This window comes from Pezoporus wallicus, unplaced genomic scaffold, assembly GCF_028554395.1.
Source record: "Pezoporus wallicus isolate ANWC-B61680 ecotype Strahan unplaced genomic scaffold, APGP_CSIRO_Pwel_v1 contig_8673, whole genome shotgun sequence".
Lineage (NCBI taxonomy): Eukaryota > Metazoa > Chordata > Aves > Psittaciformes > Psittacidae > Pezoporus > Pezoporus wallicus.
This window is the reverse complement of record NW_026637196.1, coordinates 2,766,534-2,787,766: the sequence shown is the minus strand read 5'-3', so window position 1 is coordinate 2,787,766 and position 21,233 is coordinate 2,766,534. Positions and strand designations below refer to the sequence as shown.

General features: G+C 38.7%; 2 protein-coding genes across 11 annotated transcripts in view; both read left to right on the top strand.

Moving 5' to 3' along the window:
• PEX16 (peroxisomal biogenesis factor 16) overlaps nucleotides 1–21,233 on the top strand; it is a gene marked incomplete at its 5' end in the record, with an annotated part of 167,329 nt that overhangs the window by 24,755 nt on the left and 121,341 nt on the right. The window lies entirely within an intron of this gene.
• PHF21A (PHD finger protein 21A) overlaps nucleotides 1–21,233 on the top strand; it is a 130,299-nt gene that overhangs the window by 24,972 nt on the left and 84,094 nt on the right. For 5 of the 10 annotated variants that reach the window (XM_057404029.1, XM_057404026.1, XM_057404028.1 and 2 more), the window contains exons 2-5: nucleotides 5,289–5,329; nucleotides 9,020–9,155; nucleotides 13,834–13,866; nucleotides 15,913–15,978. In XM_057404029.1, coding sequence (XP_057260012.1) covers nucleotides 9,102–9,155; nucleotides 13,834–13,866; nucleotides 15,913–15,978 — 153 coding nt within the window. In that variant the 5' untranslated portion in view covers nucleotides 5,289–5,329; nucleotides 9,020–9,101. Of the gene's footprint in view, nucleotides 1–5,288; nucleotides 5,330–9,019; nucleotides 9,156–13,833; nucleotides 13,867–15,891; nucleotides 15,979–21,233 lie in introns of all 10 variants that reach the window. The other 5 variants (XM_057404027.1, XM_057404030.1, XM_057404024.1 and 2 more) reach the window with 1 other exon arrangement.

The window sequence follows — 21,233 nt, the reverse complement described above, 5'->3', positions numbered from 1 at the left end:
GTGTATGTATAGGTAAACAGTCCTTCCAAATAGCAAAGCAGTCCACTAAAATTAAAGTTGAGGTCATCCAGCTTTTGACATGAGCAGGATTTTAACCATGCTGCATAGAAGGTGGTTTTGTGTTTACCCAAGAACTGGTGAATAATAACTCAGTGAGCAAAGTGAGGCGTAATGTTCTTGTTTGTATTTGCAGTACCAGAACTTTTGAATGCAACAAGTGCTGTAAAACATCCCCATACGATGGTTTCTGGGTGCAAAAAGCAGCATTGTACTGATGGTGGTTTTATGAATGTCAGAAAGGGTTAGATGGGACGCTTAGTATCAAGCCAGGAAGAACTTCTGACAGGTTTACTGGTAGTCATATGTTAGAGAAAATTTACTATAATTATCTAGTTTAGCTTATTAAAAAACTCCAAACAGTTTCCCTGAATGTCTTATTTATCTTATGGAAGGAAAGAGAAAAGCAAGGAACTGAATTTGGTTTTGGGTTTTGTGGTTGATTTTGTTCTGTTTGGTTATTTGCGCAACAACATCTTTCTCCCCTTCCTTTAGAAGGTGTATGTGTGTGAGGAGTGGGAGGAGGAGGGTTTTATTTTAAAGATGGCTTAAATGCTTAATCCTTGGTGAGTTAAATTATGCAACCTTTTTCCCTTTCAAGTGTAAAGTGGCTTTAGGAGGTGCTTCTCTGATTAGAGAAATACTCTTCAAAGCAGAGGGGTTTGTGCATGAGTAAAAAGTGCAACGCCACATACATTCAATGTACTCAGGTGAGAGAGGGGTGATGCTGAGATTTTAAAACATCCTCATGCTAGCTTCTCAGTAGGCCAAACATGGGATTGTAGGGGGATAGGGAGAAAGAAGGGAGAAGTTAAAGGGAGTTGTGCAGATGGATAAACTGGAAGGCATGGCTAGACACTGCAGTCTCCATTGTCTTGGGCAGTCCTGTTGTCCCTTTACCACCTGCTTGGCACACATTACTGGGCTGACTGGGAGTTCTACCAGCTGCTGCACATGGGCAAGGTCAGATTCCCTGCATTGGCACACGGGAGCCTTGTTTTTAATCACGGAAGCGACAGCACCAGCTCTGCTAATGATGGTCATTGAAACGTGAGCTTATAATAATGCCATTTAAAAGAGCTTGTACATCACCTGTCTGGGCTGTGCTTGCTCTGTCTTCTTGAGACTGCACAAATCCCGTCCTGTTGAGGAATAGGAGTTGTGTCATTTCTGATGTCAAAATCACAGTGAAATAACTGTTACAATTTCTTTTCCTAGAAGATACTGAGTTCTCTCTATATGCAGGGTGGCTTTCAAATACAGAAAGAAGAGCTATACTTTTGAGGAATTCACATCTGAAGACAGAGGTCTGGACAATACTGTTAATAGCTTCTGTGTGTGGTATTTTTTTGCACCAAATAAGTTTTAATTAATGCTTTACCCTTAATGCTGGCTGGCAAGCAATGCTCTGAAATGTGAAAGAGTATTGGGCTCACAATTGCCTGTGCACAGCCATTAGACCTTTCTCATCCGAGTCCATCCTCTGCACTTGAGCAAGACTGAGGTCCTATTGACAAAATGTAAAAAGTGACATAATTAAGTATTGTAATGTGGGATGTAACTTTAATCAGGAACTTTATATGTACGTGATCTAACAGTTAAGTGTGTGCTGTCTTTTAGAGTAAGGAAAAATGCTGACAAAATGGCTAAAAGTAACTTGTCACTTCTCCCACTTTTTCCAAGCGAGTTTCTAGTTGCAGTAGCATAAGCTTTATTGTGTAACTTGAATGTAAGAATAAGTAGCTGAGTGACGTAATCAAACATCTTAATATGCAGATACTGAGCACTGAAACAGTCTTAAGCCTTCAGGTCCTGTATGCGAAAATGTTTAACCGCCGTGTGTCCGCTCTTCTGATGTCCTCAGTTTCATGTTCGAGGTCTGTGTTTTTGTAACAGTCCCACAAAGTGAGTAACTTTTCTTCTTATTTACAAACTTCAACACGAAGTTTGAAGTTGATCTGCAGAACATGATCGTTTTGATAACGTTGATGTATTTTTCCTTACATGTATTATATAGAATTGTTGAAAAGGTTCAAGAGCCTTTTTGGGTATGCGTGTGTGGGGTGAGAATATTACTTCAGGTGTATGTATGTATCAAACTACCCTTCCTGTTTAGTAGCACTAACAGGATTCTCAATGCCGATCAGATTCTCAATGGTCGGTCTCGCTAAGAAAAACTTGTTTCGAACACTTTATTATTTTATCTGGCTAGTGCTAATTCTGATTGCTTTTTTAGCTTGCAATAAACATAGGAAAGCACTGCACAGGCTTTTCTTCTAATCCTATGTAGGTTTTGGGAAGCAGAAGTGGATATAGAAATATGACTTCTAGAGCTGGGGTTTTACGAACCCCCAAATGTTGTAGAATATACTGTAATAATCTGAGAGCGAGCCAGGCAGATTCCTGCCTTGCACAGCTTTTTACAGCATGTGTTTCTAGAGCCTTCTAAAGGCAACCTCAGTAAAATGAATAGCTGAGATTTGGATACATTTCTACTTGCTGGAGTTTTTGTTAAATCCTGGAAAATGCTACTAGATTTCTCTGTTGATGTGAATGATTGTGAGCTGTGTGGTCTTAACCTTCCTAATGTGTTTTGTAGTGAGTGAGAAAGGCATTGTGAGTTTGTGTATGTACTCTTGCTGCAAACAAATAATCTCATTTAACCTGTAGAGCAGATTTTATCTGATACCTTTTTCATTAATACTGTTCCAAGTTAGTTCCCTGTAGCCACAAATGCAGAGAATAGTCAAGAACCAAAGCTACAGATTTAATTGGTCATAAACTGGTCTTTACCATAAATATTAAGAGTAGTAGAAAATGTAAGTCTAAGATGCTTGGAGTTGCCAATCTTGTATGTTTATTCTTCATTCCTCTGTCTCAGTTCCCTATCTGAGAAAAAACTTGCCTGTGTCAGGCACAAGTTTTTCCTGTGGCTGTTGTTTGTGTGCTGCTTATGAGGAAACCAATTCTTTCTTTGTGGTAGCACTTAGATACTGAACAAAAAAAGCCATGCAAACTGGAAACTCGGAATGAAAAGAAATTATTCAGCTGATACTTGATTCTCTAAGCTTGTCCCTCTGCTAAATGAGGCAGATGCCAGTAAAAAAGCTACACTTGCATGAGGATAGAACGAAAGTATTTTGTATTTCCAGAGGCTTGACTTTCAAACATTAACCTGTTCTAAATGCTTAAGAAAAAAACCTGTAGTAAATTATGTGCAGAGGAGGATGCAAATGTGTTTCCGTTCCCTGTCTAGGTCCCCTCTAAGTGACTTCTCCAAGGCAACACAGCAAATCACTTGGTCAGTCATGATTAAACTCCTGGTGTTCCTAACTTCATCCTCGTGAGTCCCCGGGCTCCCAGCCTAGGGTTGCAGCCCTTCAGAGTGGTTAAATGCAGTTGGAAGGTTGGTAACTGTGCAGCTTTATTCTCCACAGTTCAGCCTTGATGAAGGTAAGGTCCTGCTATGGAGGAGAGCCCTTATGTAAGGGGGGAAAAGGAAGGAAGGAGCAGTTAATCATGCTGTTATTTTTAAGTGTCAATTTTCTCTCCAGTTCATGTGTGTACTTGTGCTACAAGTGCATTGATATTGTTCTTTTTTAGAACAAAAATCATGCTCCTTTATTCTCAGGCTGTATTTGCAGATGTGTAGTACCCACTGGTTTGTTCAGCTTTCCAGAGTTAGTCACCTACAGCAGTGAGATTCCTTTTCAGTTATTATTAATAATAGCATGGAGATACAGTTGTAGTGGTTTGTTCAAGAGGGATGCCCAGTGCTTGCATGGTGAAAGAGCTTCCTGTATAGATTTTTAAGCCAGTTAAATAACTGACTGATAGTGGGAGGTGGAGGTGATAACTAAGGTTTTAATATTGAAGAAACAATTAGCTTTTGTTGAGAATCACACCCTCAGCACCCTTAACAATGAGGAGTGTTCAAATTCTGTAGCATCCAGAGCAAAAGCCCTTAATGTGAATATAACCTCAAAACAGTCCATGCTCACCAGTTTGTAACCTACCATGTTAGCAGTTGGATGCTATTTAACCTGAAATTACTCTAAAATTAACTCAACTTATTTTTTTGTTATATTTTGTTGTTCCAAGCACACAACAAGATTTGAGGCTGGGGGAGTGACACAACTTCCAGTCACTCCCAGCAGTAGGCTTCCTGTTCTCTTTGCCATTCTTGGCATTCATCAGCATCCTGGTTCTGCTGGTTAGGAAATGTGAACTCCTCCACTTGTGCTGGTCTCCACTGAGCGAGAGATGATGATGATGTGGCTTTCTACTGCTGTGTCTATTTATAAGGCTGGGACTTAAACTTCAGCACTGTGATGACTTGTGTGTGGCTAGAAACGTATCTGTGAGGATCTTGTTAGGTGTGGAGTTGAAGCTTAAAATACACTAATATTCTAGTATTTTACTAGAAAATTGGAGTGTTTTGGAGGCTTTTTTTAGCATCAGGGAAAGTAATTGAGCAAATGAGTTATCATTTATATTTCAGCTATCTTTTTAGGACTCTGACTCACGAGTCCTTTATGATTCATATGAGGATGATTTAAGACGTAGTACCTTGCTCTGCTGCTAAAGGTTGTTCTTCCCATGACTCAGGCAGTGTAACGGGCAGCGTATCCTCTCAGCCTCCACAGTTCATGACCTAGGGTATTAGCTTAAACTGCCATTGATTTCAGTTTACGTTAGTGCTCTGGGATTTGAGCTCTGGTGACTGCTGACACACCACCTGCTCTACCATCTTTCTTGTCTTGGTATAGCCTCTAGCAGAGGTGATGGCCAAGTGTCTGGGGTGGGTAACCTTGTCATACTTAGATGGGGCAAGTGACGGGTTGTAATTTAGATGTTAAATGAGATGGGGGGGAGGTATTTCCCCCTGGGGAAGGGGACACAGGCCTTGCACAGAACTGGAAAAGCTTGTACCTGTAATCTCTTCTTCCCCTAGTGACAGTAATAGTTTGTATTTTAATCCAGATTAGAATTGTAGGTCTCCTTGGCTTTCTCTGCCCAGCTTTTCCTTCCAAGTGGCATTTTATAGTTAGTTTCAGCACTTAAAAAAACCCTACCAAAACCCAAATGCCCAAAAACCAAACAAAATCCCTCTCCCAAACCCTGAACAACTCCTTCCCCAGCTTTCCAAATGCTTGAATTCTCTTTTTTTCTCTTTCAAACTGTAGTTAAGCTGATTGTAATAATCTTTTACTGTTGTTTTCCTTTTGTAGGAGGAGGTAGAGAGCTGAAGGGAATAACTTCCTCGAAACCGGTAAGTACTCCTTGCCAGGGCTAAGGAGGTTTACCTAAGAACAGATGATAGGAAGAGCTGGCCTCCATTCCTGGAAAAGTTTGATGTTTAGAGAAACTGAAATCCTATCTGTTCTTGTATTCAGAAAATGAAACTTAAGAAGTAAATGTTACTGATGGAAACCCCAGCCCTATGAATAAAATCAGTGCAGGGCTGAGATTTGGGCCCAAGGGTCTGTAAGTACTGAGGATATTTAAATTCATCTACTCAAAAATAATAACCTTAAATATATATTTTTCCCTGTGTAGTACCAGATTTATTTGAAGGGATTTTTGGTGCAGAAAGAGTTCTGTCTAAAATTCAAAGTTAATCAATCTTTCCATGCACAGAGAAGGCATTCCAGGCTTTTGTGTGGTTGTTTTGTTTTTTTTTCTATCTGTACACCTTGTCATCATCTGTATTTCTAGTGTAGTTTCCAAAATAGCTGTAGTTTAAATACTGTTGTAATGTTTTAGAGGTTCTGGTGTGGATTGTATTTGAGATGATAATAGAGAAGTGTTAATGCACTTAAGTGATTATTGTAGATTTGAAGGTTTGATTCAGTCTCTGAAGAGCTATATATATATATATATATATATATATAAAACATAAATACCTACTATCTTAACTGCAGTGCATTGGTATACTTATCTGAGTATGAAATTTTAAGTCCTGAAGCAACTACATAAGATACAAGAGATTATTTATAACAAATGAGTGCTAGCAAGAAACTGAATGAAGGGCTGCTGCCTCCAGTAGTTCAAATCAATCCAAGTTGAAATCGGTCAATCCAAGGAATGGCAAATTTACCTCTTGCTCTCAGTGTTCTTTCTGAAAGTATGTCTGGGTGTGCAAGGGATGCAGGTACTCCACAGTCCTCTGCTTTCCTCTTGGAAATAGATGATTCAAGCATCAAACAAGGTGTTTGCATGTTTTCCTTTAAAAACGAGTGGGATGAAGGACGTTTGCAGACCAACCCATCCATGCAATTTCAGTCATCTACAGGCTTTTTAACTGAACTATTTCCACTGTCATAAGAATAAAGTGGAAAATGCAGTATGTTTTATAATTAATCTAGAGATGACTGTATACATTTTTGCATGTGGTATTCTAGGTAGTTTATAATGTCACAGGACTTAAGTTTTTAAATCTTTTCTTGAAGTTAAGTCTGAAAGAATAAATGTTCAAAATACAGAAGAATTTTGCACTCACACCATCTATGTGACTCCTGGCTTATGTAGTTACGTACCTCCTTTCAAAGGGAATACTAGCAAGATTTATTGTTATATAATCACAATATATAATCAGCTGCCCTCACAGATATATCTAGACATTACATAAACCAGAAAGATACAGCCTAGGATTTGTTGGAGGTAAGGAACGATCACGTTGGATAAGTGTTTAAAGTACTTCAGGGGAATTTTTGCACATGGGTAAAGTTGGAGAGTTATTCCTCAGGAAGGAAAGCTGCAAGTGCATGTTCCAGAGTGTTTTAGTTCTAGAGCAGTACAGTCGAGTAACAACTTTATATATGTCATGTCCAGAAATCAGCAACTTCAACAAAGTTTTAAATGAATTACGGTTGTTCGTGTCTTCACCCCTGTGAACACGGCTGGGCTGAGCATCCACTTCCTTCTGCAAAGCACTACCACTTTTTTCTTAAATCTCTTAAAAACTGTTTTTTAGGAAGGAAAGAAAAAGCCTTTCTAGTTGTTCCAGGTATCTGTGAAATCAGGTTGGATTAGTTTTTATGAACCTTTAATACTACAAATCCTGTCGGTCAAAATAAGTTGTGCATTAATCGTAGTTGCTTGATCTTTTACAGAAGTACATGCTGTTTTGTGCTAAACTGTAAAGTTACATAGTTACAGAGTGGTACTAGCTATTCATCAGGAGTTATTCTCATTTGTTGAAGACACCAGACGTATCTGTATCTTTACCCAAACCCTGAATTTCCAAGGCTTCTAAAAGGCTTTTTCCCTCTGGAGTGGGTTCAGTTTCCATTATCCAGCCTCCCACGTGTCTTCTTGAAGCATGGTTTCTTTCAAAACTGCAGTGCTAAGGGTCCTAATGCAGGCTATAGTTGTTCTTGTCAGTGAGTGGAAGTAATAATCCAGGATTCTGTTTTCTCATTAGTGTTTGTGGTAATAGAACAGGGAACTATATGTAATTTCCATGTATCCCTTGATACAAATTACAATTTTATAGAGAGTAGTGCTGCAACGGCAGCTGGTTTTGCTCATCTGTGTCACATGTGGGAGAGGCCCTTGCAGAAGGTCATTTCATGTGTTGACTAGAGAATCTGATCGAGCCTTTGTTATTTAAATAAGTAACTTTAACAGCAGACAGCACTGACAGAGAATGAGTTTAAATATAATGCTTTTTAAGCCCCTTTGTCGTCCTCTCTTTTTGTAACATATTTCAGTTTGGAAAGAGAAACAACTAAGTTAAATAAGCGAATACCCCCTCCTGTTCTACCCCCCTTTCATTTTCAGAAGTTCACAAACTTGTCCACCACTTCAGTTTACTGTAGTGAGACAACGTTAAAAGTCTTTAACTTATGACAATTATTCTCCTTTTACAGCCTACATGTCCAATCTAAACTGTCAATATCCTTTTGAAAGCAATGAAGTCCCGTTAAGAAAGCCTCCGAGTTGGCTACAATACCTGTGCAATAATTGTGAGCAATTTTCAAAAACTAAAAGAATAGGAACTATTTTAACACTTCAGCAATCCTTTAATGGATGGTATCTGGATGGAAAAGTGCCTGCAAAGATTGCTATAGTATGTTTTCTGATGGCTTTTATGTGTATGTATTTATAGATGTTTTTACACCGGTTCCATTGTGATGTGTGAGCATATGGGAGTCTTAATCCTATTTCAGAAGCTGATACATTTAACGTATTTATGAGCAAAAATCTCTTGTCCAACTTCCAAGGCTTTTAGAAGTATGGCTGATAAAGCTTTTGTATGTCAGAGGTTGGAGGGATTAATTTGTTTGTAGTACAAATGAGGATGGTAAACTCGTACTCACGTTCTACAAGTAGAATTCCGGGATTAAAAAGACTTAAAAATTAATGGTTTTGAAAAAGTCTTCTGCTGCTTTATATCAATCTTGTGTTCCTTCAAAATAGTTTTCAACAGAAGTGACTAACTCAGCACTAACTTTGAGCAGTGGGTTATTAATATACTAACATTGTTCAGTCAAATTGCATGCATGCCATCCCATCTAAGAACAGCTCTGTAGTATCATGGAAGTATGCTAATGCAGTACGTTCTGTTTAACAATTCATTGCTGTTGGGGTTGCAGAATTTTTGTCTCCAGAAATATTTTTCTCATCTACCCAGATTTTTAAAACCTTCTCGGTAGTTAATTTTTGTCTGATTTAATATGCAACTGCGGTAGGATATTGGTAGGAAATAGCTGCCTGCAAACTAAGATAAGGGACAAGTATGTCAACTTTGCGATATGTGAGAAGTAACAAATTTGGCTAAATGACTCCAAGGTAGGCGTTTCGTACAGCCTGTAGAGTTCTTGTGTTGGAAAGATTGTTTGTGTTTAGGCTAGAAAGCTGCAGTTGCACATAGTTTGCTACTGAATTCTTGCTCTTTTACCTCCTTTTTGACTTCTGCCCTTCACTAACCAAAAGAAAACCTTATATTTTTCTACAGCACTGGTGTTAAAGAGGAAACCACAAACTAAAGGCACTGGAATCAGCAAAGACACTTTTAGAGAAAGTGGAGAAGGTAGAGAATGGAGCTGCAGACTCTACAGGAGGCTCTGAAAGTGGAAATTCAGGTTCACCAGGTAATTCGTATTCTTTCTTGCTTTTGACTTTAAACTTAAAGCAGCATCAGTATTGTCGATAGAATTACTATTAATGGTAGCATTAAGTAATAGCACTACAACTATAGTAATAATTGTTTTATAAGCATGAAGCTACTTTAGGATTTTATACTCTGCATTTTGACCCCAGTACCTGCTGAGTTTTAGCGAATGTGAAATATCTCCGTATCGGGCTGTGGGTGGGCATTTCTTTTTCCTTTTAATACTTTGCTCCAGTGATAAAAACATTCTGAAAACTCCATATTCAGCAGTTTCTGTCTGGAAGTTTCTTCAGCATTCAGTTGGCAGCGGAAGAATATGGTAGAGGAACTTTGAAGTGAAATAGCATAGTGCTGCATAGTCTCACCTGGTGCTTCTCCTCTGGAGTGTCTTCTACTTTAGTACCTTCTAAACTTGCAGTTGTGTTGTTCTGCTAACCAAAATGTAGTGCTTGGCCTCAAATTTTTGCTTTTTGGGTATTTTTACTAGTAGCTAGTCCAATACTATATGGCAATAGAGTTGCAGGTTGCCATTCTTTTACAGTATGAGAAATACTACTACTACTAAAGCATAATTTATCAAACATAAAAGAGGGTTTGGAAATCTCTCTTACCTTTAAGATGATCTTAAGGTCCTTTCCAACCTAAACCATTCTATGATTATATGACATATGCTTATTAATTCCTGGAACAAAACTCCTCCAGCCATAAATGCAGAGTAGCTGCCAGCTTGTAATGTTAAATTTATATACGAGACCTTTTCCAAAGACAGTTATCCGGGTGTTTCTGTTGGATATCTGAAGCTCACAACTGTTACACAGTGGCTAAAAGAAATACATGCTAGGTTATGCTGATTGGTGTAACCTATCATATAACAGTTGCAAAATATTTCCAAATTACCTGGTGACTTGTCTAAACAAGTGTTCTAGATGGCTCGTTTAGTAGTTGCTGCAGTGATGAACATAGTGCAGGAACTTGAATGGGCAGATTAGGAAACTGAAGCAATGTATACTTCAACAAAATACAACTTTCAGATGGGGAGGAAAACTTGAAAAAGCTAAAGATAAATTTACAGAACTACGGAGTATTTTGCTCTTACCAAACTCCAAGGCCTTTGAATTCAAAGCTTCAATGAAGTTAGGTAGGTAAGGAAATTCAAAGATTGCCTGGGGCATTTTGCTGCAGGCATTAAAATGTTTAAGGCCAGTCAGTGTTTTTTTCCAAGTCTTATCTGCTGTATGGTGATCAAAACGTTAGTCATACTTAGGTTTGTAGAACAGAATCTGCCTCGTGTGTATCTTCATTTGCCTTTTTGCTTAACAAAAAACTTTTAGACTGTGAGTTTTCAGTAATCTTTAGCATCTGTTCATGATGATGATGACAAACAGGGATGAAGACTGGAAAATGTCCAAAAGGACTTTCTAGTTTTTTTTTAACAACTTCAAAGTTGTTTGACCCTGTTTGTCTTAGCTTTGCCCAGTCCTCATTAAAAGTGAGCTCTGCCATGAGACCAACTCTAATTAAATTTAGATCTAGTTGCTGAAACTAGACAAGTCATTACAGCAGAAGGCTGGCTTTTTTCTTCATGATACTGTATGTTCCAGTAATCAGGGCTAAGAAGAAGTCTAAATGTTTACAGTGGAAAATAACACTTGCAGCAACATGTTGGGTGCTTCAGTAAACTTCTCTTGAACTGTGCTGGAGTGGTTACTACTCTGCTTGTCAAATGGCCACTGACAGAAATGGAACTGGTTTTATACATGCGCACACACACACACACGCACAAAGAAATCTTCCCATTAAATGCTTGAGCTATATTGTATATCTTTGGATTTTGTAATTTAGAGATACAGTATAGAATTGTAGAATAGTTAGGGTTGGAAAGGACCTTAAGATCATCTAGTTCCACTCTTGACATTGCTCAGGATTGTGGAGAATTGTCTTACTTACATTTTACTTATCTAGTGTTTCTTTTTCTGAAGACTCTTCAAAAAAGCTTGCCAACTCTCATACAGCCATAGTTTGCCATCCCCTTGTAAGTGGTGGATGAGTGTCTGTGATGAGCATACAAAGTTCAGCTCTGTGCTGTGAGCAAAGCCTCCCAGCTTCCTGATGCAGCGTGTTACCTGTGACTGCTCACATAGGTGTGAAAAGGGTGCTCAGTATGACTGTATTTTTATTTGTAGAATAGCTCCTTGATTCCTGCCTATTCCAGTTCACCTCCAGAACTCTGCCTGAAGCTTTATACTGCTACTTTGGCAAAGTGTATCTTAAAATACCCAAAGGAGGTGTTGAGCTGTTCAGAAAAAGCTCGTTTTTTTGCTTCATTTCAATTATCAAAGAATCCTCCATAGGTGAAGTCTGACCAGGTCACTTGCTGTATCACAGCACAGTTTGAATATTCAGGTGTTTTCCATGCCAAAGCTGTTGCTTATCCTGAGAAGCCAGGACAAGGAGTCAATTCTGCTACTGTGCTGGCTTAATGAATGTTATTTTGAAACCGTTTGCTCTTCACAGCTTTGATCACAAGAGGTGTTCAAGGAGTTGTATTTAGCTGTTCTCACAGAAGGGTTGGGTTTCATGGATGATTCTTTGAGCTGGTGTGTGGAGAAAACCCAAAACATCCTTTTGCTTTTCTGAAAATACCATTAGCTTTTAAAATACCTTAAATTTAGTTTGAGTTCAGGGGGCAGTGCAAAAGAGCATTATATTTTTATTTGCTTATGGTTGGATGATGCGGTATTGTGTGATCCTTAGATTTAACAATATTTGATGAATAGTTTACAGTCACTGACTGTACTGTCTCATGGCTGAGTTTGTGCAAGCGCTTTGTACAAAAACTAACAGATTTGTTGCTCTTCAAACTCTGATCTGGCAGAAAGCACCAAGGGAAAACAAGCTAAGCATGCAAGCAAAAGGGTAATATAACACCTTAGCTCTGTGACACTGAATGGCAGCATGATAAAACAATAATATTAAGTGTAGATAAATGCCAAGTGGTGCACTTTGGAAAAGCAGTCCTGGTTTTACATCTGCAGTAGCAGCCTGTGAAGTAGCTATTGGCGCTTGCAGTGTCAGAGTACTTCAATGTTGTAGTTTTAAACTTTGTCTCCAGATGATAGAGATGAATTAGAGAAGTGCAGGGAAGAGTGCTAAGAGTGATCCCAGCACTGGATTGATTCCTGCATGAGGAGATTTCCAGTGTGATGAGCAATGACTGATGGAATATGTGGTGTGGAAAAAAATGTAGGAGGAAGTTGAATAGAGAAACAGTCATAGATTCATAGAATATCTTGATTTGGGAGAGACCCATAAGGGTCATTGAGTCTAACTTCCAACTCCTCTTGACTTGAGTCAAAGCTGGTTTTCCATGGTTCTGTTTGCCCTTGCACTTGCATTATCAGGAGCAGATTCAAAAGGAAAAGGAGGTCCTTTTACATAAGAGTCCTGTACTTTAACTTGAAACTTACTGTCACAGAATCTCGAGTATTTGCCTGAGTCCAAAAGTAATTAAGGCAGATTAATGGAAGAAGAAATGTGTTACTAGCTGTTAAACCTAAGACATAATCTTTAAAGACACCAGAGATACAGATTCCTTAAAGATGGGAAATAACACTCTGTGCTTGTCCAGCACAGGCATCATGCTGATGCCTCTGCTTGATAAGAAAATTTAGCAGGTAAACCTGTGGTCTGATGCAGAATTCTCTTTCTGTTACACTTTTTATAGTTAAAACCATTTTTAGGATGTGAAATGAAATAAACTTTAATTAGTTGTCAAAGTCTGAGTTCTCGGAGTGGTATCAGTGCAGGTGGAATGAAACATGTTTCTCTTGCTTTGTCCTTCTGTTTCGCACTCCTTTTCTTGATTCTGAAGAGCAAATAGGGAAGAAAGTACAAACTTTACATGGTTCTTTGCATATGTGGAAAGGACGTAGCAATGTGATGAATAAATGTGGCTGTAACCAAAAAAGAAACTGGCAATTTTCTGTTCACATAGCATTTTCATCCTGGGCCCTGGTTTTCTTTGGTGACAGCCTGGTAACTTTTTCCTTGCTTAGCAATAGACAGCTTTCTCCTGCAGCTGCCTGAATGAAGTGAAGGAGGAAGAATAGTGAATGGTAACCATCTGTCTGCTTTCCTTTGGATGTGGAGGGCATCTATGCTACAATGATCTCAATCCCTCTCTGAGGGAGAAAAGTGGCAAAGATACTTTGGAACATGGGTCTTCCATGTGGTACCAGCCAAGCCAACACATGGACGGACCCTTAGTACTTGAGACATTCTGCTCTTGAATATACAAACAGCTTTTGTGCCTGCAGCAGTTATTTGTGATTTGTGTTTCTTGTGACTGCAAGCAAAGAAGGCAGCAGTTCTAGAGGAGACACAGCTATTAGATTATTTTACCCAGCTGGCTTAAATTGTCCTTAAAAGACATCACTTGTTCAAGAGCTGTTTGGGAAAAGCAGCAAAAGTGGTGGCTTAGTGCAGTAGTCTTACTATATTAATTAGGATGGGTTGGAAATGATGGATTCCAGGCCTTTTTGTTGAAATGGTGTAAACTGAATAGTTTGCTTTTACAAAAGTTCTTAAAAATGTTGAATTTTCAACTCTTAAACAAGATCCATAATGAAATTGTGTTGTTGCATCTTTTTTCTTTCTAGAAATTGGTTGCCCAAATGAAGCAAGATCCGCAGGTAACTATTGAGATTTATATTGCATTATTTAGCCTTAAAAATAAAGGAAGTAACAATGCATGAAGCTTGAAAATTGTAGATATTTCTCAGTCATGTTCTACCTGCTATCACAGTGCTTAGAATGACTGCTGATAGTTTTAAACAAAACCAGTACTTTTAGCTTTATGGAGCCTTTTGACTCCTTCGTAGTTTAAATCATGTAACTCTTGCAGACTATGGTGCAGTTTAAACATGCAGTAGGCTTCTGATTCTATTGGAAGCTGCTCTTCATAAAATCTGCCAGCACTAGAATTTGCTTTCTTCATTTTTTTGAGTATCAGAAGGTTGTACAAGAAGAGATAGGATATTCTGTCCAATGAATTTTGTCCAAATAGAGCATGTAGCTTAAGGCTGTGTTCAGATTGCCTGTTTTAAGTATCCAGCTTCAGCACTGTAGTGTCCAGAAAGTGGGCACTTGGAATTCAGATGCTTCTGAGCTACTGAAGCTAGATTATACATAGACAGCAGAATTCATCCCTTTCTCAGTGGCTGTGGAACAAGACTGGGTTGTCTTGCACAGCAGTTAAGCACTCCAGTGTGCTGAACGAATTCTGTGGAGTTCTCTAACCAGTTTGAAATGTTGAGTAGAGGGATAAAGGCAGCTCCTTTGAGGCTTGCTATGACGTGTTTCCATCCCCATACAGTGCTGGATGTCATATAAGTTTTTAAGCATATGTTTTTCTGAGCTCAGTGGAGTGCAAAGACAGCTTTTTGTAACAGTGAAGTAGTTAGGCCCCTGACAGGGGGGGATGAACAGGGAGTGGTATTGGAAAATCTGCTTTGTAGAACTTCCTTATTCTGATGGCATCTGGGTAAGGTCTGCTACTCTTACTTGTTGGGAAAGTCTGCTAATGATAAACTTGCAGGGCAATTTGCTTTCAGTTCAGGAAGAGTAAATCTAGTCCCTGCTTCCAATGCTCATAATGCATTTTAATCCCCAATTATTAAGTGGAATCTAGAAGAAGGGAGGATAACTGGTCAGTATCTGGTTTTGCTGGAATTGTGTGTATATTGGAGAAGACTATCTACAAACTGAGACTGTAATGCATTTCAAAATTATATGGAGGAATATAAAAATAGGGAAGTTGTCCTGAGCATGAAGTTCCTTTAAGGATACTAATGACAGGAACTGTGTTTTAGTGCAGCACAGAAAACCTGCGTAATCTAGTGTAAAGAATTTACAACATAAATAAGAACAAGAATAGTGGGGGGAAAGAGGAGAAATCAGGGAATTTTGCTTCCCTGTCACGTTTCTGTGGAGTTTCACAGGCTTTAAAGTGAAGACAGATTTTTATATTTTAGCTTTAGTCAGAAACAGATAATCCTGCTAAAATAGTTTCCTGACTGCATCCTTATAGTGATGTTTATGGCTTTCATATCTTAAGTTTAAGAATGTGCTATTGTAAGCAAAGTGCTGATATGAATGATGTGTTAATTCAAACGTAATTCTCTTAAATACAGTCTAAGGCATAAATGTACGTAGAAATAAAGAAATGTGTGTCTTCATTTGACACATATGTCAAGTAAGATTTAATAGATAAGTTTGCTGCTGGTCTACACAGTCAAATGTATGATAATGTCTTTGTATAAGTAGCATAAGTGGTAATGCTTTAGGTAATACATCATAGCATGCTACTGTAAACAATATAATACTATTGTATTATATCTTTACAAATTAAATGAGAAATGTTTGTTAGCTTGATGAAATGTACAAATGTGCTTTATAATATGGTAAGCACTAATGGATGTTTTAATGAAATCTTCATTCCAAACTGAGTTGTTTCTGAGTGCTAGAAAAGTTCTCTGGTTATCATTGCACTCAGTGTCTTAACCAAGGCTTTGTTGAGCCTCTTGAATCTTATTGGCTGTACCTGTACATCCAGAGGTGCTGTGTTTGTAGTGTACAAAACAAACAAACTCAAACAAAAAAACAAACCACCTTCCTGCTACTACTCTCTGTTAACAAATGGAATATCTTTCTCACAGATATTTTTTCTTTCTAATCAGAACGCTGATTTGAAGAAACAACTTCATGAACTTCAAGCCAAAATCACAGCTCTGAGTGAGAAACAGGTAGGGAAACAGAGATGGATTTTTAACACCTTGCTCCAAAGATTTCACTTTTCCCAGCTTCCAAGAGAGCTGCTAAATTTTTAAGTGCAAAAGTAGGTATGAGCAGCCAGATGCTTCTGATTTGTATTTGATTTGAGTTATTACTACTCTATCAAACAAGCAACTAGAGTAATCGGTGGAAGCTATAGCAATTTCTCTTGTGTTGAAACTAATGTTTTATATTAAGGGAGCTGGGAAAATGAATGAATTTTGTCACTTGCTTTATTATTATCTTGAAACTTACTCTAAGCCAGACCGTTCTGGTTTAGGTAAAGTTGGTCCACACTGTCTGGATGAGGATGCTGGAATTTTTCTGTGTGTCTAGACAACTAAACTGATGTCAGTTGTGGGTACATAATAGATGTTTGGAAATCCATGTGCTTTTACCATGATGAATTATACTACAATTGTCTTACATTTGCTATTTAGTAGGAATTCTCTTTGACAGTTCTAAAGTGTAAGTAATAATTACAACTGAATACTTAATAGAAAGGTTGTGGAACTTGAAAATGTGTCTTGTGGGTAACTAGAAGGAAAATAAGTAACACAGACATCCACAAAACTGGTTCTGATTTTTTCAAAATAACAAAAATGCCCTCCAAAACTAAACTCACTTGAGGAGTCAGTTGTATTGCTATTATGTCAGTAATAGAACCAATAGGTTAATAGATAACACCTTTGAGGAGGGGAAAGAACATGTGCATAGGTAAGCATAGAGTTATGCATCAGTGTCATGTGTAGATATCTGCATTCATCTGTTGTTATCTGCATGTGTTCTGAGGATTACCTTTCCAAAGGAAATGGGCAGACAGTGATTAACGTTTATCTACAAATTGTTTGCTAAACAATTACAGTGTGTTTTAGTAGTGGAACAGTAAGTGTAGGAAGGCACACGTAAGGATAATAAAGAAAATGATTTTTTAATGAGAATACTAATTCAGTAAAAATGGAGGTTTTGCTGATGTGGTGGCATGCCTCTCTTGAAGATGATTTATTCTCTAAAACCAGCATGAGGCTCTGCATGTGGCTGTGTCTCACAGCAAGCGGCTTCAGAAATCTCTGATAAGCTCTGGAGGCCCATGGTAATTTCAGAGTTAGCTTGCCTTGATGCCACAAAGCAAATCATATTGACTGTGAGTTCACATGATCAGCAGGGACGGTGAGATGGGAAGGTAAGAAATGAGTGTGTCTTACTGTAACTTTTAAACTTGGATTCATAACTCTTGAAGGTTATGTTAGTGTATAATAACAATTATTGTCAATTATCCATCACCAGAAATGCAACTCTGTCTTTTCTGCTGAAAATTACAGCTCAGTGAACTAAAGCACACTCGTTCATGGCAGGAACATGGGCTGTTTCCAGAAGACTTTGAAAAGCAAGTTTTTGACTTCACTTCTACCACACAGAAAATACAGTCAATACAGTCACAGTCCAGCTTCCTTCATTATACATTTATGGTTTTGATTATCAGTAGAACAGTAAACTTCTCTGTTGATGTTTAAATATCTTGTTATATCTACGACTGGACCACAGAGCTGCCCGTGTCCCAGATGAAAGCGGTATTAATGAAGTACGGGTGCTAAAATGCATTGGTCGTGGCAAATGTGAGTTCTAGAAAAAAGCCCTACAACTTCCCAATGCAGAGAAATGCTCACTGCCTCTTATTTTTAGGTCTCTGTGGTACAGACATCTGTGGCTTAGCAGTGCAGAGCTGAGCAGCATCTTGGAGATTACAGCAAAGCCCCTTTTTTCTCATCTTCTCACTTTAATTTCTCTTTAGGAAAAATAATTATTATCAATTGTTTTATGGGGAGAATATTATCCAACAACTTAATTTGCACACAGCATGGAGAAATGTGTGGTTTTGCATAGTAAATAAATGCTTTACATCGTGCAGTGCATTTCTGAGGAGGAAGAGTGCAAAATGTGTTATCTCTGCTCTTGTTTAGAGCCAAGTAAGTAGTCTTGATATCTGGCATCCAAGAAATAAACTCTGAGGGCCCAACTCCACTCTGGACAGTGACAGGAGGCATGAGTGTCACTGTTTGATTAGTTTTTCACACTTCATTAAAAGCTCAAGTTCCAGCCTGTGTGGCTGTCCCTACTCCTTGACAGTGTTGTAGAGCTAATATCCTGATGTTGAGAGGCAGAATACCGCAGTATTTCTGGCTCCTGCAATCTTATGTCAGTCTAATGAACTCTTTTTCTTTGCTCTCTTATTTAGTGAAGTTGCATGAAGACTTGTGCAAGAACTGAGCCAGTGGTAGGTTAGCTAAAAGCTTTTAGCTGCTTTAGGACTTCTCTCCATTTCTGAAGCATTGTGAGAGTAGCACAGACACTTGCTGCCAGTCGCTGCAGTGATTCAGTGTGGCTTAGGTTTCTTGCTGAGAATTAATAATGGCAGCTCTGTTTGGAAGTTTGTGAAATTGAAGAGATCTGGCAAAGGACAAAAGGAAAGCAAGTAGGCTGTGCAGTGTGTAGGCTTAAACCTGAAGGAATTCATTAGCTGATGCAGGGTTCAACTCCTATAGTAGAAGGTATGTCATGTATTCATATGCTTTTTGAAAATGTGAAAGAGGTGAAAATAAATGCTTTGATTTGTTTCACCTGAGAGCTGATGGAGCAGTGTATGCTGGTTGTGATAGCTTATGGAAGAAAAACTACAAAAAGAGGAAAAACTTGAAGATAACTTGCTTTTAAAGGCAAGTAAACATGAATCCTTCAGACAGTAATTTTCCTCTGTTCGTCTCTTTGTTATTACTGTGGAGTTCTAAACTGTGCTTACCTTATTTTACTAATCTGAGGGCAATAAGGTGATGTCAGTTTAACAATCTCGTTCCTATAAATGTGAGTGCTGCAGCCTGGGAACCTGAACACAGGGGTTTTTAAACTGGTTTCCTCTTTCTTCCCCCACCCTGCTCTCCATTAAAGAGAAGTCAAAAGTCACTGTCTGCAAACAGTTTTAATTGCCAAATTGAAGCTTGGGTTGTAAATATGAATTAATTCTTTTGCTGTGCGGCAGTTTTATTATGTTTTCATGTTTCTTTGTAAGAAAGCCGGAGCGTTAGGAGTCAGCACTCTTTCTTTCACTTTGTATTCTATGAGAGTGCCTTCCTTTGGTATTCTGTTTTGTAGGCTTTTATAATGACCTGTCACTACTCCTCTTTTGTCTGGGTTAAATATGTTCACATAAAGAATTGTATTCTTGAATTTTTCCATGAGGAAGTTTACCAGTGTGCACTCTTTTTGCTTTGGGGAGGTGGAGTGGAAGTTACGTGACAGCAGGGAAAGACTGAGATAGAGCAGGGCTAATGTAAAAGAGCAGGAGAGATGTGATCTTGAAGTAACACCTTTTTTCTACTTCTTCCCCATACATAGCTAATTAAAAAGTTACCATAGGATCTTGGTATATGATATGTCATCATTGAGTATGTATCGTAACAGTACTCTTTTCCAGTGACAAGGAAGAAGTCGTGTTTATTTGACTAAAGCAATGTAAAGAAAGAAGTGGGCCGCAAACAAATACATTTTAGCAGTATCACGGCAAATGCAGAGAAATTTCTACATCTGTTCTTCTCCCCATTTCTTGGAAAAGTCGGAACAACATTGTACCTTAAATGTGGCAGACAGCTTCCAGGGGTAGTCTTTTGACCTTATGGTAAAGATGTGATAAGCGTATCCTAAAGTAATAGCCTGGCTCTTTCCCTTGTGTTTGAAAGGAAAATAAAAGGTCTCTTAGTGTAGTTGCAGAGAAATTCATTGCATCTTCAAGAAAACAGTCTTGTGAAATCTAGACTAGTATTCGAATGCATTTGCTCTTGACGTGGAAAGAATAAAGTGGATCCCTTTGTTATTCTGATTTCTGAAGAGCCATATAGACTTGTATGGAAAAGTACTCAGTTGATAGCATAGGGATACTTGTGTGTTTATTTTTCAGAGGGGAAAAAGTTTAACATACTTTACTGTGAAGAGTAGTTGATGCTGCAGAATAAAATGGGAAAAAAGCACACTATAAAAATGAGCTTATCTCTTTCATTATGAATAGGCAAATCTAGTGAATTAGAATCATAGAATAGTTAGGGTTGGAAAGGACCTTAAGATCATCCAGTTCCAACCCCCCTGCCATGGGCAGGGACACCTCACACTAAACCATGTCACCCAAGGCTCTGTCCAACCTGGTCTTGAACACCGTCAGGGATGGAGCATTCACAGCTTCCCTGGGCAACCCATTCCAGTGCCTCACCACCCTTCCAGTAAAGAACTTCCTCCTTATATCCAACCTAAACTTCCCCTGTTTAAGTTTTAACCCATTACCCCTTGTCCTATCACTACAGTCCCTAATGAAGAGTCCCTCCCCACCATCCTTGTAGGCCCCCTTCAGATACTGGAAGGCTGCTATGAGGTCTCCACGCAGCTTTCTCTTCTCCAGCTGGACAGCCCCAACTTTCTCAGCCTGTCTTCATACAGGAGGTGCTCCAGTCCCCTGATCATCCTCATGGCCTCCTCTGGACTTGTTCCAACAGTTCCATGTCTTCTTTGTGTTGAGGACACCAGAACTGCACACACTGCTGAAGGTGAGGTCTCATGAGAGCAGAGTAGAGGGGCAGGATCACCTCCTTCAAATTCTGCTTCTATTTAAAGCTTACAGCAAATGGAGGTAGTTGAGGTTATTTTAAATCCTGTGTGTTCAGGGTGAGACTCCTTTTAACCTTGCCCCTAAATACATAAGTAATGGCATAGGGAGTTTGGGGGTGATTTTAAGAGTGGTAGTGTAACTTAACCATAGTTTTATGTAGTTGAATAAATGTAAACGCGTGGTTTAGACTGACAAAGGAAACTTGTTATTTAAGTCTTCAAAAGATGTCAGGAATAGATTTAAGCATTAATGTTGCTATATTTATTACAGGTACCATAACTGGGTAATGAAAAGATTGGTAATGTGCATAAATTCATCCTGGGAGACTGTTCTTTTTGAACGCTTGTCAATCAAAGTAAAGGTGAATTTTTATAGAGGCTTTTTGAACACATTATCAAAAAATTGTACCCGGAACATGTTCCATCATGTTCTGTAAAGATGAAAGGCAGGGTTTTGGTGAGAGAAAAGGAAGCACAGGAAAGCTAGAGAGCAGGAGGGAAACTGGGCACAGCTGATGGGTAGGAAAGAGCACTTTGAAATGCTTCTGTATAAGAAGGTAGGCAAGATATGCCCGTATGT